General features: G+C 44.9%; 2 protein-coding genes across 3 annotated transcripts; both read right to left on the bottom strand.

The window, feature by feature from the left end:
- Window positions 1–222: 222 nt before the first annotated feature.
- Window positions 223–10,443, bottom strand: pamr1a (peptidase domain containing associated with muscle regeneration 1a; the record flags this gene model as incomplete). The annotated part of the gene is made up of 11 exons (XM_079216802.1): window positions 223–744; window positions 1,421–1,743; window positions 2,634–2,887; window positions 3,743–3,809; window positions 4,209–4,403; window positions 4,517–4,714; window positions 6,154–6,371; window positions 6,912–7,026; window positions 8,389–8,514; window positions 8,606–8,767; window positions 10,353–10,443. 11 exons carry the CDS (start codon window positions 10,441–10,443, stop codon window positions 223–225), a joined length of 2,271 nt encoding a protein of 756 aa, XP_079072928.1.
- A 3,399-nt stretch (window positions 10,444–13,842) lies between these two features.
- Window positions 13,843–17,117, bottom strand: slc35c1 (solute carrier family 35 member C1; the record flags this gene model as incomplete). 2 transcript variants are annotated; one of them, XM_079217031.1, is made up of 4 exons in its annotated part: window positions 13,843–15,169; window positions 15,771–16,285; window positions 16,800–16,846; window positions 17,054–17,117. In XM_079217031.1, the coding sequence occupies 2 exons, from the start codon at window positions 16,252–16,254 to the stop codon at window positions 14,589–14,591; spliced, it is 1,065 nt and encodes a 354-aa protein (XP_079073157.1). In that variant the 3' UTR covers window positions 13,843–14,588. The 2 variants fall into 2 exon arrangements, with proteins under 2 accessions (XP_079073157.1, XP_079073156.1); XM_079217030.1 differs by lacking the exons at window positions 16,800–16,846; window positions 17,054–17,117 and having other exon boundaries at window positions 15,771–16,293.
- Window positions 17,118–17,377: the final 260 nt, after the last annotated feature.

The raw sequence follows: 17,377 nt of genomic DNA, 5'->3' as shown, positions 1-17,377 counted from the left end.
CATACGTGCACACACACACACACACACACACACACACGAAGAGAGCCAGGAGAACAGCTCTCACCTAACAGGATGTTGACACAGATAGCAGGAACAAAATTATCAGAATATGGTGTTTTTCTAACCGTACGCTCCATTTCCTCCAACTGTAAGGTTTACACGACTGGAATGAAATATTTAGGATCGTAGGTTGCCGGCAATTGGCCTAAAATGAGACTATAACTACTTTGTGTTTTTCTCTATCCAGTCTCGAAACTTGGCTATTCGAGTGTAGACTGTGTAACGCTGCTGGTGGCAGTCCTCCTCCTCCTCCTCCTCTTCCTCCTTGTAGCTGAAGCTCTCCAAACCGAGAAGCACCCAGCCGGCGTCGCCGGCGGCGGCCCCCCGCGTCTCCTCGCCGCGCCCCAACAAGACTCCCGGAACGACACTGGGACACGGGCCTCGGGGGCTGGACGGCTTCCCGAAGACACACAGCGCGTCGTCACCGATCGCGCCCCCTCGGGCGAGTTCTCGTTCGCACCGAGCGACGTCGCCCAACGCCGCGAGCGACGTCCGGCTGGTGGGATTGTGGCGGCTCCCGCGATTCGGCAGAGCCCACGTGGCGGCGTAAGCTTCCCGGGCCGCCACCTCTCCGCCTCGCGCCTCGGGCAGACACACCGGCCGCACGCGCTCGCTGATCCGGGCCTTGGCCTCCAGCTCGATGACGGCCACGTCGGAGTCCGGATGGACGGAGACGTCTGAAACCTGTCGGGGCAGAGAGGAGTGGAAAGGGAAATGGGAAGTTGGAATACCTGAGAAGTTTCCGGATGTCACTCAGAAGGCGCCAACTTCTGTTGTTTTTGTAATATTTGTCGAGATTAGATAATACGCGCCAAGATGCGCACAGATCTCCAAATCAAATATCCCGGTAAAGCTTTAAGTGCACATTTTAAAAGCCAAAGGATTTCTTCCTGTTCCGTTCACAAACAAAAGACCTATCCTGAAGATTATATTTATTTAATATGATCACCGCATCTGCTGTCTGGCATTCATGGGACACTTTTGTGTTAAAAACCCCACAAAAATTAGCATGTTTTTTTGGTAATTGCATGGCCAAAACAGGTGAAAGGCTTTCGAGGTTAAAGGTGGAATAAATGTGGTTGAAAATCATTTTTAGACATCAGTACAGCCAATGTTTTACCACCATTTAAATGAATAATTCTACCGACAGTTAGCACCTGACTAGGAGGAAATCTAGTCAATTTCTGTAAAGTCTCTTGAATAAAAACATCCAAGGCAGAACGTTAAATCATTCAGCCTTTAAACTAATTGAAATGTTGTCGCGCCAATCTCATCTTTTGAGAGCAAATGCATAAACCGTCTGATGGACTTTCACACTTGAAACCAACGGGCCACATATTTCCCTGACTGAGTCGTGTACCCCGAGGCGGTGCAGGCTTCTCTGCCGGTCCTTGGCTGTCTGCCGCTGAACGCCGATGACAACCTTCACATGTGCCGGGCGGAGGGTCTGCTGCTTGTCCTTGTCCACCACACACTGAGCTGCCACCAGGACGCTGCGCCTGCCGAGCAGAGCCCCGCTGCAGGCCAGCTGCCAGAATGTGGACTCCTCTGAGGCCCCCTGCTGGACGGACACGAGTGCTGCGCGGGGCCCGCCGGGAGCCGAGCGGACGTAGACGGCCGCGTGCCACGGCCACGCCGTGTCTGTGAGGTTGTGTGGACCGGGGGTGTCGAATTTGCCGCACACTTTGGTGGTGGTGGTGGTGGTGGTTGGGGAGAGGGTTGAGAAACAGTCAGAAGAGAAAGAGTGAGTGAAACGTTTCATTACAAAAAGTCGGATGAATTCAAGGCAATACTCGGGTAAATATAGTCCTGGAGCCCTGCATTTTGGAAAATCTGCTTGTTAGTTGATTTTTTTTTGCAGGTGATTATATTTGGACAAACTAAGTAAGTACATGTCTTTCGTCTCACGTACGTGTGTGTGTGTGTGTGTGTGTGTGTGTGTGTGTGTGTGTGTGTGTGTGTGTGTGTGAGAGAAGAAAGACACACCACTCCAGATGATTGCAAAGCAGACAATTGCTGTGAACGCCACTCAACGCCCATCCTGCTAACCAGCCTTTGATCATGCAGCCGAAGCACCGCTCGTGCGCGCGCGCGCACGCACGCACGCACGCACGCGGCAAATGTATCAATGCAAATCTAACGGCCCTGGACTCAAACCACAGCTAGTTTTATCTGTTTATGAAATATGCATCAAGGATCAGGGAGAAATAAAGAAAATACATAAATAGGCAGGCTATGACTCAAATATATATATATATATATATATATATATATATATATATATATATATATATATATATATATATATATATATATATATATATATATAAGTACTTTCAGTATTATGGTTGAATAGGAAAAAATAAATCGTCCTTCCTACATTTCCCTGACAGCTGTGCAGTTGCATATTTACGCCAACTGAAGAGTCTTAAGAGCAGACTTACAGAGCGATATCTCTCTAAAGCATTCGTTAACATTAGCCACCACGGGTTTTGATCAAACCGTTCCAGATTCAGCTTTGTTTAACCGGCTTTTATTAATCTCTCTGGAAAAAAGCTTGGGTTCCACTTTACCCGGCGAGCAGGAAACATGGCGCCCGCTCCACCTGCCGGACTTCAGACAGGTGCGCCGCGAGCTCCCCGCGTGGCGGTAGAGCGGGGAGGCGCACGCGTACTCCAGGATCGTGCGGACCGGGTGGAGGCCGCGAGGGAGCTCCGCGAAGGCGGCGTCGTCGTCTACGTCCGATTGAAGTGGAATAAAACCAGCAGACAACAAATCGCGCACATTGTACCCGGATGAGAGGCGGAGTCTTTGGTCTGGATTCTCTCTGTGGAAAAGAAAAAGAGGTTTGTATTAATAGCTCCCTATGTGAAAACTCCATTGTGTACTGTGTACGAAACCGCCAGCTATCATACTGCATCCTAACAAACTAAACTAACTAAAGTAACGATTAAGTATACCATCATCAGCAGACTTTTCACACTGAGTAAACTCAAGTAACATTTATTTTCTGTATCACATGACCGTATCGATTACAAAGTTAGCGGTCTGAGCTACCGTTGAATGAAAACCAATCCGCTCATACTCAGAAATAACCTTCTGAGCATTTCTCAACACCCCAAATCCACATATTAAGCAGTTTCAATGGGCTACATATTGCATTTTACATCATATTTAGTACCAGTATTATGTTAGTGTGCAATAGAGTGGTGGTGAAATTAGTCCGGAAACCTAGAAATTAATTCAAATACTTTTTTTATTGGCTTTTGGCTAAATGCAAAAGAGAGAAACAATGCCATGCTGACATAAGGTCTGTGGTTAACACACGTTTAAGTATTTCTATGTTTAGTTCTACGATATGAAATACGCCAGTAAAAACCCCTCTTGTGGATTTTCGAGCTTTCGTGAGACGAGAAAAACGTCATTGCGCCTAGTTGGCCTAATTGTGTTTACCAGCGCTCATGCACCCGTGGTCTAGTTTGTATATCGCCTCACATTAGCTTTTAACTTTGCCAGCGAGGAGACGGAGCTTTTATCCGATGGAAAAGATACAAATCTCACCCAAAAAGTACAGCTGATGGGAATGTAATTGGTATTGGAGCGCTGAGCTGATGATGGCGTTAGCTGGAACATGAAGGGTTTAGAACTAAAAACACAGACTAAAACGTATCCGAGTCTCTACCTTGACGTCAGATGTGGCTTCACAACACTTTGCCGCACGAGTTCAGAAACTTTGGGCTCCCGACACGCTGTGGAGGGAAAATCAAGCAAGTGACTATTAGTGCACGAGAATCCCTTCGCTGGGCTCCCATTGGCATACATTATTTGGTTTCAGTGACATGAATAATTGTGAGCAAAGTAAATAGGTCCATGCATAAAATATAAGGGACAAACATATTCATTATTCAGAAAAAATCCCAAACAATTACTGCTTAAGCTTTTTTAAATGAACAGCCTTGTTTAGCATACACTCATCATGGTGGTCTTATTTCTAAATTGTTACTTTGTGGTTTGTTTGTCAGGAGATGTACATTGTCAGGCGGAAAGACTAACAGTAGGACCAACTGTGTGTTGGAAACGTTTTCACATTTTCAAAATAGGCTGCTCAGTGTGCTCCCAGCCCCAATGCGATTTTCAATAAGGGCTACCTCTCACACACTTGGGCGGCCGGCTACTCCAGGATCCATTAGAGAGGCAGGTGCTCTGGTGGTTCCCGCTCAGAATGTAGGAGTTTTTACAGAAAAACCCGACGCCCTCTGCGCCTCCAGCTGCGTCCGCAGCAGCCTTGTGGTAGCCATTGAGCAATTTGGGCGGAGGGGAACACCGGGCTCTGTTGGTTTGGCCTGAAGTGGGAACAGGAACTCCCAACAATAACAACCTAACGTGGTTTTCACACTGTGCAAACATCAGAAAAAAGGACACCAGAAGCTACTTGGTGGGTGGTGGGAGGAAGTACCTTTCACACATGTTGGAACTGCGTCACTCCACGTGCCGTTTGGCAGACAGATCCTCTGCTGGGATCCGATCAGCGTGAACGGTGGACGGCAACGGTAGTTTACCGATACGAGCTCCTCCTCCGGTCCATATTCAGGCAGGAAATATCCATTCACCAGTTCCTCTGGTGGTGCACACACTTGATGCTTGATGGCCGAAACTGTGGAGAAATGATCTGTGATGAATAAAAATAAAATAATAAACTCCACTGCAATTTAAAACTCAATGAAGGTACATGTTTTACCGTTCATTGGATTCACATAAATGGGACAAAAACGGATCGCAAAAGCTTGGAAATCTCCTGCAGTTGGTTCAGATATTGTTTTGCTGTTCAAAAGTGCTGATCTGGCAAGTAGAAAACAGTGTTGGAGAGTAGGGAACTACATGTAATTAAACTACTGATACCATGTTTCCAGTAGCTCTCTCGTAGTTCATTCATTCATCCATTTTTTTGCGGTAAACTACACAGAATGTTGGGCCATAAAAGGAGAGGAATGATTTTTTTTAAATTTATAATTGACCATTTCTTCTAAACTGTAATTGAAGCCTCTGACTAGTAAAAGCGTCCACTTGAACTCGAGAGGACGGAGCAATTTAGGAATTTGGTGTTCAAAGGTCAAAGACACACTTTGGGCCACAACTGGGCCAAGCATTTGGATGCTAACTGTGAAAATTTCCCACACATTTTCCAGTACGATGAAATGGTTGCAGGACAGACGTGGATGTAAACATGGCGGTCGGAGGAGGCATTCGAACGTGTAACGACGACTTGTTTGCTTACGTATTTTCGCCCCAAATTCATCCATGACATTAACCACCAGAATTGAACCCATTAGATTGCCCTGCCTCTCTATTACCGCCACCTTTTAGTTTGGCCCAATTTGATTATATCTTGAAGAGGTTAATTGTTTGCCCTCCGGAATTAATTATATGTTAAACTTAACCCTTCTTGGATTTATCTGGGGGGGTAATCTATACAGAAATATCGCTAAATCGGGGCCCTACAGTCCTGCCAATTGCCGCAGTCTCTGCCATGATGTGTTCAGGTTAGCTAGCGAGAGCCAGCGGGGTTCAGACTGAATAAATGAGATGCAAGTTCGATGCATAATTTGCTGCAAAGAGGGCAAACGGAGAGAGATGAGTGTGATTAATCTGTGGCGCTGAATGTCCGTCTCACATCGTTGCCCTGTATGGGAGGCTGCGCACACACACACACACACACACACACACACACACACACACACACACAGCGGAATGAAAGAAAAAGGTCGCAGAGCAATCAAAAGAGGCACTGCATGCGTGGAGGGAGAGCAGAGCATCCTCTGTATCTCGTATTCATGAGGACCGTGATGGAGTAAATATACCTGCAGTAAACATTGTGAATGAGATACGCATCAGAAAGATACATTGTGTATTCCACAGAGGAAACCATGTTTGTGAGGACAAAATAAAAGCAAAAACTACACTTTACAATGCAATGTAGTGCGACAACCATAGCAACAAAAAAGCCGCCATGGCAAATGCACAGCAGGGGGTGCGAGATAGCATCGCGTTGCCCGATGCGTCCGTGGCGTTCACACACACTGCGGTTGTACCTGCCTGAACTTTCCTGAAAAGCGAGAACAAAGCCGTCGAGGTTGTTGTAGCCGTCGGAGGTGAACAGGACGTGCACGAGGTTCCCGGAGCTGCGGACCGGAGGAGGCAGCAGATCCCCGCAGAAGCGGCCGATCACGGGGGCGCTCAGGTCGCCGCCGTCGCGCACCTCCACGTGGTCATAGCGGCAGCTGGGGTCCGACTCCAGACTGAGCAGCGAGAACCTGCGGAGCGACGGGGACGATGTTACGTTGGAATGAGAAGAATATTCACATCAGTGTTCGTTTACGTTGTGCTGAAGACGGACCCTTTTTGCATCTGAAGGTTTTTTTTTTTTTTGTCAGTGCCCAATTTTCTCACGAGATGGGACAGTTTATTTTTGCCGACATGTGCTAAAAGTATTTCTTGAAAGCCTTTTCACAATAACTTGCTTCAACTTCAGCTGACGAAAATAATGAGCCGGTCCACTGTGACTGTTAAGTAGTATATGAATGAAACATGTCCATTAACTTGGGGCCTGTTTTAAAAAGACAGGATGTCACATTGCCTGTTTTGGCAGGTTGTCCTCATCATACACACTCTTTGTTAGCGCTGCTGCATTGTGGGCTTTGATGCCCCAAGACGATTGTGATTGGACAAAAGAAATGAGAGCCCAGCCCAATATAAACTTCAGCAGTTTCACAGGAAGTGACATGCCAATTGCTTTAAACCCCGGAAAATAAAGACTTATAGAGAACAAAGTTTTGAAAAGAAAGTCACCCCACCTCAGCTCGACGGTGCTGCCGCCCTGAACTCGCACCGTCCACTCACAGCGGGCGTTTGTCGGGTAACTCTCCACGGCGATGTGGCCCTGAGTCCGCTGAATGACGCCTCCGCATGCTACAACACAAGAGAACTGTAATTACTTTCGGTTTCTTCTCTGTATTCCCTCATTCGAATGTGGCGCTGGGCTATTTGACGGTAGCATGCAGGGTCAGCAATGCGAGGGTTGGAAAATGATGAGGTGACGGGGATGCAACTTGCAAATGATTGTGAACATCGTGCTGTGGCAACAAAACCAAAGGTTGAGGTTTGATATTCATGTCGTTTTAGAATGTTTTAGAATTTAAAAAACTATGTTTGTTTTAAAGGGCAAGCATTCAAATGAGATGTATTTAAATGTGAATGCTCGGCCACTTTGGACCTCTGCAGACTCCAAACAGGTTGTGCGGGACAACAGATGCTGCACAATGGCCCCTGTGTCTTCCCTTGCGTGCGTCAAACTGACGGTACGTGACAGAATGGCATCCGAGTGGCAGCTTCCCCTGGGCCATATACCAAAAATAACAATGGGAAAAAATTATAATGAGAGTGAACAAGAGGAGTGGCAAGCAGTAAACGTGTTTGCTCTCCTCTATTAATAGCATCGTATCGTGGGGATTTAACTCATTCGGTAGCTGCTATAGCGCAATGCCGATAATTATGTTGTCCATATCTGAGTGAATGTAAACTACAAGTAGGTACTAACACTCGACTGGAGTTGAATCTTGGCTAAAGCAACAACAAAAAAAGCACTGTCGCCACCAAGTGTCCTGAGGGCGTATTACAGTTGCTCAATGCAGCAGCATGAACAGAGACGGTGACGATTACAGACCCGGATCCTGTGTTCCATCAATTAATTGTGCACTTCCTCATAGCCCGAGACACTTAAGAGGTTCTATCTGTCGGTGACAATGTTTCCTCAACTAATTAACCAACTTATATTCCAACATAATTAAAAACCACCCTGGCAATGTTTGCCCACGCTGGCAAACATGTAAACACAAAAACATTTTAAAGAAGTATGGAAGCCCAATTACCGCCAGTAAAAGAAAAAATTAATGTTACGAGATAAAAAGTCATAATAATAGATAGAGATACTCAAGTATGCCACTATGAAGAAGGGCCATAGATGTAACCATCTGTACATCTCTTTATGAACACATGGCCTCGTTAGTTTAGGGGTCACGAGTATGGAAGCCCATTACCGCCAGTAAAAAAAAATTAAGAATATGAGATAGAATTATGAGATGAAACATTTTTATCTCATAATTTTGACTTTCTGACTCATAATTATGACTTTATCTCATGTTTTTCTTCTTTTACTATCGGAAATGGGCTTCCATACATGAGAACACATCACACTTCTTCATAGTGGCATAAAGGAGTATCTCTGGAATGGACGTGTCAGAGTATTCTTGCACTAAAAGCAGTCCCACTCACTCCGGCAGTCCCCTCCGCTCCAGCCGGGGCGACACGCCGTGCAATACTTTCCATCGACGAAGAAGTCGTCGTTGGCTTTCCACGTTCCGTTGTAGCAGCTTTTGCAGTTCTCGAACAGACTGCAGCCTGGCGAGGACACGAGCAGAAGAAGAGTGTTCGATCGAGACAGATAAAACAATTTTTAAAAAAAAAGGAAATTCGGACGAAGGTGGCGTACCCGGGTGGATGATGCACGGGTCACACTCGTCCAGAACGTTGCGGCAGCAGGGGACGGTGTAGCCGACCCGGGACCCCCTGGAGGGACAGCGGCACTGGATCAGGTGGTACTCGCAGCACGGCCGACACATGGCGTTCCACTTGGAGCTCGGACACTTGTCCCCTCCCGGAGGCGTGGAACCAAAAACAAGAAAAAATGACAAGGTGGCTTCAAATGTTGTAATGGGTTTCGTGGCCTCGGTCAAATGTTCTGGATAGGACCCATGTTGTGGATTTTAATTAGCTCCCTAGGTCAATTAAATGCAATGTGGCTTCATTGGCAAGAAGCACACTCGTATTAATGTGACTATTAACACAAGATTAACATAGCATTATGATTGTTGTATACTAATATACATAATTACATTCAGTCCTTGTCAAAATCCCTTTTTACACATCCTAGAACGGGTTTATTTGAATTTCTCTTTGAGTGAGTGAGCACAATGCAATGTGTGTTTGGCAGCCGGAAGTCTTTTTGTTGGTCCATGAGCTTTAAGTCTTCTGAACTGTGTGCGTAGTGACATTTCTTCGTTCAATGGAGAAACACTGCGGTACAGCACGGGCTCCCAGTTTGTGATGGTTTCATGGAAAGGTCACGACCTCGGCCGCCATCGTGCTGCCTCACACTCCACGACGGATGATCAAGAAAACTCTAGACTGACCTTTAGGGCTTGGCTTATGTTTCATATTACTTTTCTTTTTTGTGCGTGTGAGACTTCTTTTTAAATTGGATAATGATTTCCCGCTTAGAAATTATTTATTTGCATTCACAATTGTAATCAGCTATGTTTAGACTATTTGATTGTTTTAAATCTGAAGTGGGGGAGAGACCTGTGAGAAGCCTTTTAGGTTATTTTGGACTTATTATTAAAATAGTTTTGATAATTGTTCCTTTTAATGTGCCAGTAAATACATTTTTTTTTAAAGAAAGACGTATGCAATGTGAAAGATTAAAGCAGAGGAGTAACCCTTTAATATTTCAACTGACACATGGTTATAGACATAAGGTACAAATATGTCCATTCAGCATATTTTCCCGTGATCTGATGATGCAGATCAGACCTCCTCCTCGTGCGACATTTCCCGATGACCGGACAAACTGCTGAGATGTGACATCCACCCTGGCAGCTGATTTAGTGGCAGACGCCGCCGCCACCAAACTGGAGCTGAACCGCGTCTGTGAACCGACCTCTCTGATCTCGAGCTGCTGCGTGACCTTTTGAACCCACGTTGAACGCGCTGAGCAGCTCGGGACGCGGAGACCGGTTGAAATACATGTCACCATGAAATCCCACTTAAGATGCCAGCTTTTGTTTTCTGCAGTGGGGAAGAGGAGCTCCAGCTAACTGTCATCACCGCAGGTCTAATCCCTCGACAGTTATGGATCCCCGTGCCAAGTGAAATGTAAAAGCCTCCCAGGTACTGAACCCTCACTAATACACCCGATACCTACTCTCATCGGCACGAGAAGGAGCTCTTACTGCAGCGAGGCTCGTGGAGTCAGACGCATGAACTGAGACGAGTCGTGGCAGCAGAAGTGACTCATCCACATGAAATAACTCCAGTTAGTTACGTCAGGCTCTTCTCTTTTGAAGAGTTGGCAACATTTTCACAAAGACAAGGCCACGGGATGTGAAGATACTCTGGTATTGTGTCCAGTAAGAGCAGAATTAGACCTAAAAACTACTAGAAAAAGGCCTTTTACTCACCATGTGGCCAAGCGTCTACACAGAGACGGAGAAGCAGAAGGAGGGAGAAGAGTTTGGGGTCCAGAAGCGTCGACATGGACGCTTTGAGCATGCTGGCTGCCAAGCTCTGCCTCCTTGGAGCAATAAAAGCCCTCCAAAAGACGTCTCTGTAGCCGCGTGTTAGAGCGCGATCTCTCCGTCTCCTCAGGACGTGATGTACACTAAAGTGTGATGAATTCTCCCATCTCAGCTCAACAGACAGGGGTTCTGGCTCAACCCACTCCTTCCGCTTTCTCTTTGCGTTCGCTTTTTGAAATATGTTCAGCTCCAGAAAAGAAAAAGAAATCCAGTGGTAGGTCTCCCGACTCGTTCCCCCCACCCCGTCTCTCTGCTCTCGATGTGAGACGCTGAATAGTAACAGAGGGGGGAGGTTGGGTGGGTGCTTGTTGGCAAAGGAGATGGAAAGTGCATTTGAGGGGAGTAAAGACATGCTAATGAGGAAAACAGTGAAGAGTGATGAAGGAGGGGGAAAAAAGAAATTCCATCTGTCAGTTTGCTGAAAGGTTTCAAGGAAAGAACAGAAGGGAATCTCACTACAGCTGCAAGTTAGACTTGTTTTTTTCCTCTCCAAAAAGAGTTGTGGAAAAAAACACACACACGCACACAAATATCTGCAGGTGCACCGAGCCAAATATGTTTTGTCGACGCTTCGTCATACACCAGCTGTCACGCTGGACATGACAATTTCCCAACTGCTTGGAAGATGGATAACAGATGTCCCCTCTCTGTGAAATGTTTATGATGTCAGGCTACATAGATTTGCCGCGAGCAACGAGGCTGACAGGATCGTCACGGCCCATTTCACGGCCAAGGTTGCCTTTCCATTAGCCCGGGAGTTTCCATGTTACCGAGTCGCCTCGTCATCTTCTGCATGACATCAGGCTGTGAGCAGATCAGACGACCTCGAATGTGGTTTGATGAGCATTATCTGATATTCTCCCCCCCTCCCCGATAAATATCAAAAGTGTGAGTGTGGAATTCTAAAATGTACATTTGTAGGAAGTGATTGGCTCGTTAGTTACGCAATCGCTTTTGTTCTTTTCGGGTTCATCGTTCGTATACACAAATATGAATAATGATGTATAATATCTTACTTATCTTATATGACATCAATGGCAATCTCTAAATATGGTGATGCTGAATTGTTTCAGAAAATGTAAAACTTGGAAGGATCAAGTATTCCTTTCCGAGTTGAGACATGTCTCCTGCTGTAGCGCCTAAATAAACCGCAACTCTGTTTTATAACCAGCTGTTTTTATTAGTTCAGGAAAAGGTTGATGCTTTGGTAACGCATGTTTTCACAGGACAGAGAAGTCCTTTCTTGTTAATAAGCCTCAGGCCTTGAGCAAATAATCAAAGGCTTCACTCCTGGACTTTTCTTGTTAAGCTTTAGTTATGTTTTGACCACTAGAGGGCAGCATATCTCTATATTGAGTTCATACTAGTGACAGTATAACCTCATGTTCTTAAAGGTTCTCCATACAGAGTTTAGTATTAATACAGCAGTAATCAACTATTTTCCATGTCCATATATTTGGTGATGTCATCCCGAAGAGCAGAGAATAGAGCGCTGCAGGGATGATGTATCTTTTTTAGGATTTCATTGGATTTTGGTTTATTGCAGAAAACACACTTTGTGGAAGACAATAGTTAATGATACAGACATCTTTTGTTGGGCAAGATCATCTTAAAAAAAGAACACTTGCCATTTTTTAAATGCAATCTTTAGAAGTTGTTAACAACCTCCTTTTGCAAGACACGTAAAAGCTTCAACATTGCCGAGAGAGATATCTGCTGACGTATTTTATGTTGTATAAACAACGTCAGACGTCTCTTAAAAGCGTGTTAACCACAGACCTTATTTCAGCCATCTAACAAAGTCCATTTATAAAAAACAAAAAACACACAGCCTTCGAGACAAGCGCTTTTAAGACCAATATAATATAATGTATTATTGCCTATTTCCGCAAGGAGAAGACAAGTCATGACGTTGATAGATGTTTGACTTTCCTTTCCAAGCTCTCAGCTTTATCGGTATGAACATCTGTCCAGCTCGACTTTGAGCAAACATGTAGGAGGAATGGGATGAAATGTGATAATTACAGATGTGTCAGAGAAAATGAGCTGCAATTAGTGCCGCAGGTGCTCGTACAAAGTCGAGACTTCAAGTATATTACCTCATTCAATTGGAACCACTTTAGAAATAATCACCAGGTCATGCTTTCATCCTGACAGTCTAATATACACATCATATTTTTGCTGAAGTCCCACACTTTTGAGCCCACTATTATAATCCACCCTGAACATACACGGCAGTGTGGCTGATAGACTGTCGTCACATTTTAAAAATCACATTGAAGAAATAGCCTTTTCAAAATGAAATGCAATATTGTATTGCTTAAAAGGGAATTGGTGGAGACCAAAATGGAGCTTAAAAAGAAGGGCGGACACTGGACTTGTGGTTCCTCTGGTGGCCAGAAACACGACTCTAAATGAAAGTTAATGTTGCTCCAAATAGGCACATTATCACATCAACTTCTTAAAGAGGTGATACTTTATCAGGGTGGCATTTACAGCTGGTTTTGCGAACCCCCAAGTGCCCCCCAAAAAAACAAAATGACGTTGTGACAGTTATACACGTTTCCCTGGAGCCACAAGGCCACATTCACTGTTGAAATTAGTTCTTGACATCAGAGACCAGTGTGTTTTTTTTTTTTGGGTACAAGTCATTTGCCCATGGTGCCCCGTCAGCTATTTTTAGCCACCAGAGAAATATTCCTTCTGGAGCCCAGAGACTCCAACATCCACTAACCTCCATCAACGCTGACAATAACCAAGCAAACCCACACAGATCTTAAATGAGCGGGAATTACGGGGATAGATATTAAGCTGTTATATTATGTTAAAAGAGGAAAGCACGGCTGCTTTAAAATATTTAATAAAAATGAGAAACATTTTTCTCTAAAAGGCCAATCATCTAATGTTGATCATGTTGAAATGTGGCTGCTGTTGCATCTCACCAAATCTAATATGTTGCCCCAAAACTAATTCTGAAGCTCCTGGTCGACTTTTCGGAGGAAGATTGTTTTTGTCACGGTGAGACAGGAACGCACATGCTCGGCTTTACAAATAACAGCGTAGACATATTTTAATAACAAAGATTGTAATTAAACTAAACGATAGAAATGAAAAACATTACAGCCGATCATTTAATTTGACATATTTTATGACAGCAATATCTGGTCTATTACTATTAATTTGTTTTATTCAGTTAAATGAACACATCTCATTACCACACTCGTAAAACTCTTCATTTATTTCAATAAAAAAATTAAAAGTATTTAAACAATAATTTGTTTTATTTGACTTAGAGTGCCGCGACATTTAAATGTATTTTCATGAATCTTTTAATTGAAACCACAATGTGTGAATGAGAAGACGTACAAACAGCTGAATTGTGCCGCACCTTTAATGCCGTGTGTGAAGTGTCAGTAGAGAGGCGACCGGTCACGTGTCACAGGTGAAAAGTGAAGGTCGCGTACAAACAAAGACTTCAACTGCCGCGCCATGAAGACACAAACCCACGGGACGGTGCACTTCAAATGCAAATATATGTTCATTCGCCCGACGCCTTCGTCTGGGTTTACAATTTTAAAAAAAACGATGCTGCGATGCGCTGGAGCAAATAATGCACATGATTAACGCTGCAACAGTTGACAATGCGGGCTTTGTTCACATTTGAGAAAAGCAGTCCATGAAATTCTTAAAGGAACATACACGTGTATGTTTCACAAAACCCACTAATACAATTTATGGAATCATAATTAATAATTTTTAAAAAGTCACTTGTCGCTATACAACTTCAATAACCCCAATAGGAGTGAATATACACTCCCTATGAATAAAAACACTTTCGACCATATAAGACACATTATTACATTTCTCAGTTAAAGCAAATGAAAAAAAAAGGCCCCAAATGCATGTGAATAGCTTTAAATAAAATATATATACACAAATTCCTTCAGGCCTCAAATAAAACTGTATAAAACCATGACTATTAAAATCGATTCCACATCTGCATCACTTCAAATCCCCGATCAGCCACGTGCCAAATGTTGCATTATTTCACATTTTCCCGCCACATAAAAGATATAAAAGTTTGAAAGTTGCAAGTTTAAAAAAAAAAAAAAAAAAAAGTTACACTCCTGTGTCGTCTTTCTCCGCCGGCAGCAGTTTCTCCTTGGCGGAGTCCGGAGGGTTTCTGTGTGGCGCCTTCTTCATTTCTCGACTCTTTACCCAGGTGTAGGCCGACGAGCCTCCGAGCACCATCATGTTGCTGGTCCACCACAGCAGGCTCTTACTGGACGAGTTGTACACCACCGCGATGACGGTCTGCGCGCAGGCCTTCGCCGTCCCCGACACGTTGTGCGTGAGCGGGCTGGTGAACTTGATCTGCAGGCCCGTGACGTAGCCGATGGCGAAGCCGAACGCGCCGCCGAGCGTCATCATGCCCCAGAACCCGAGGTCACCGAGGCGGCTGAAGCCGGCGAGGCGGCCCAGGTCTCCGGACATAACCACGAGCGGCAGGAACAGGACGCAGGCGTTGACGTTGTTGTAGTAGGACAGCTTCCAGATGTTTCCGTCCACCGCCGGCATCACCTTCTTGGTGAAGATGGCGTTCAGAGAGACGCAGGCGCTGGCCAACACACCGAAGAAGACGCCTGTCCAGGAGAGGGAACCCGTCATGCCTTCCTGGTCCACGCCGAGCCAGAATCCACCTGAGAAGCACGGACACATGCAGGACTGTGAGATCACCGAGAAAAAAAAAGGGCTGCAAAAATTAATCTAAATGTTTTGATAACTAACACAATTTGTTTTCCGCTTCTATTCACTGAAACTGTTGGGACCCCGCCTGCCACAAAAGCTGCATTTGTTCTATGTTATCATGACAATGAGTGCACAAAGCCAGTTCCATAGCATTTGTATAACATTTCTGAGTTTGGTGTGGCAGAACTTGCTGCTCGAGCCGATCTGACATGTTGAGGATGATCAGGAATGCCATCTTACTCCCAAAACATACCTCACATGTTCTGAATGCTACCAAATCCCTAAAGACAGGTTCCTAAAATATTGTTCAAGCCTTCCAGTCCGGTCTGACTCGAGTCCAGGTCACGTGACTGGAGTCCACACCTCTGTTTGGAAAGGAGGTGTTCAACGATGATACAATGACACCTGCATTTCAATTTTAACCTTTGACCCATTTCAGCTAACTTTCAAAGAAAACTTCCACATGCAAAGTCTGTAAATAAATAATGCACACAATAAGAGAAAACACTGCGTTACGGTTCACTTCCGGGTACAGAGAAAAGGCCACCGTACCCAGTATGATCCCACAGCACAGGACGGCTTGCAGCGACGTGGTTTGCTTCAGGATGACGTAGGACAGCAGCACGTTGAACACGGTGCTAAGCGACCGGCCGACCGTGTAGAAGGCCACGCCCACGTGCTTCAGGCACAGGTTGTTGAAGGTGATCATGCCGATGAACACGACCGACAGCGGCAGCACCTCCCGGGACGTCTTCAGGTCGAAGCGGACCGCGGGGAAGTCGATGAGTCCCGGGCACATCCGGGACAGCAGCTGCATGAGCCAGCACAGCACCACCGTCACCACGCACTGGTAGAAGGTGACTAGCAGCGGCGCGTCCAGGTCCCGGTTGTCCAGCAGGTAGTTGTTGAGGAACACCATCGTGATGGAGACGAACCAGTACAGCGCGACCACGGCTCCTATTTTGACAGCTTTGAGTACGAAGGTGTCTCCATTGGGTCCGTCCGGGTCCATCGTCTCCGAGCCGGCTAGAGCCATCCTCAAGATACCGGACCGCTTCAGCTGCGCCCTGTTCATGATGGCGGAGAAAGAAGAACAAAATAAAAAATAAACCGCAGCATTTACACGAGCTACTACTGTAGCTACGGACCGCTGCTAACTACGCGATACAAAACATTACGACCGTCTTCCGCCAACGGCAGAATAGAGACAACTTCCGGTATAACTTTTATTTTTCAAATTAAAAGCACTTCGGTCCGAAATCTACGCCCGGCTGAAACCGAAGTTGTGCAAAAGTAGTTCCGCAGGTAAATGCAAATTAGCAATATAAAAAAACCGCCTGCTTTTACATGCATCACTAATATGTGGACACATAAGACAAACCATGCCTTCCTCTCCGGCTGGGGCAGTTTACCAGTAGCAAATTAGATTAGCAAAATAGATGTTGCCCTACTGACCTTATCTTAGTTTCAAACGGACACATGTGTAGTTTAATACAATGTCATCATTCTGACACCAATCATTATATAAAATGTATGTTATGTGGGTGTTTTTTATGTCAAATACAAGTTTAAATTTCTTACTTGCCGGACTCTCGACTCCTGGAGCGTGACTTCCTTGTTCGAGCCAACTGTTAAAAATTTAAAGAGATACTGTCCTTTAATAAACATTTTCAACACTTGACTCTTTCAAAAAACAAGTTGAGCTCTTTTTAGAGGTTTCAGCCTGCATTTCACCGTTTTCATCTACTATCTAATCAATGTGTTTTTTAATATCACCTGCCAAATACACATTTGCATTTTGTTCCTGATATGATTGTTAAAATATATGTTCATACCTTAAGTCGTTGGAGATTGCTCTTTATTTGATAAGTCCTGCACAGAGAAACATGTCTATCAGGATGTGTGTCCTGCCCATTTATGTTTCCCACTACGCAGCAGCACAGGTGACTGTTGCATGATCCATCATTTCCTGGTATGCATCATTTGCCCCATCAGAGGGCAGTGCATGCACCAAATAATGGTAGGGCATTGTCATGTAATATATATTGATAATATAATGAAATACAATACAACAGCATGTCTAGCCGGTTTATTTAAAAATGTCTGATTTACCTGTTAGTAGACCTACCGAAGGATCTCAGACGGCACCAACTAAAATA

Source organism: Taurulus bubalis (genome assembly GCF_910589615.1).
Source record: "Taurulus bubalis genome assembly, chromosome: 4".
NCBI classification, from domain to species: Eukaryota; Metazoa; Chordata; class Actinopteri; order Perciformes; family Cottidae; genus Taurulus; species Taurulus bubalis.
The sequence above is the reverse complement of the archived record's forward strand: the minus strand, read 5'-3'. Positions and strand labels throughout refer to the sequence as shown.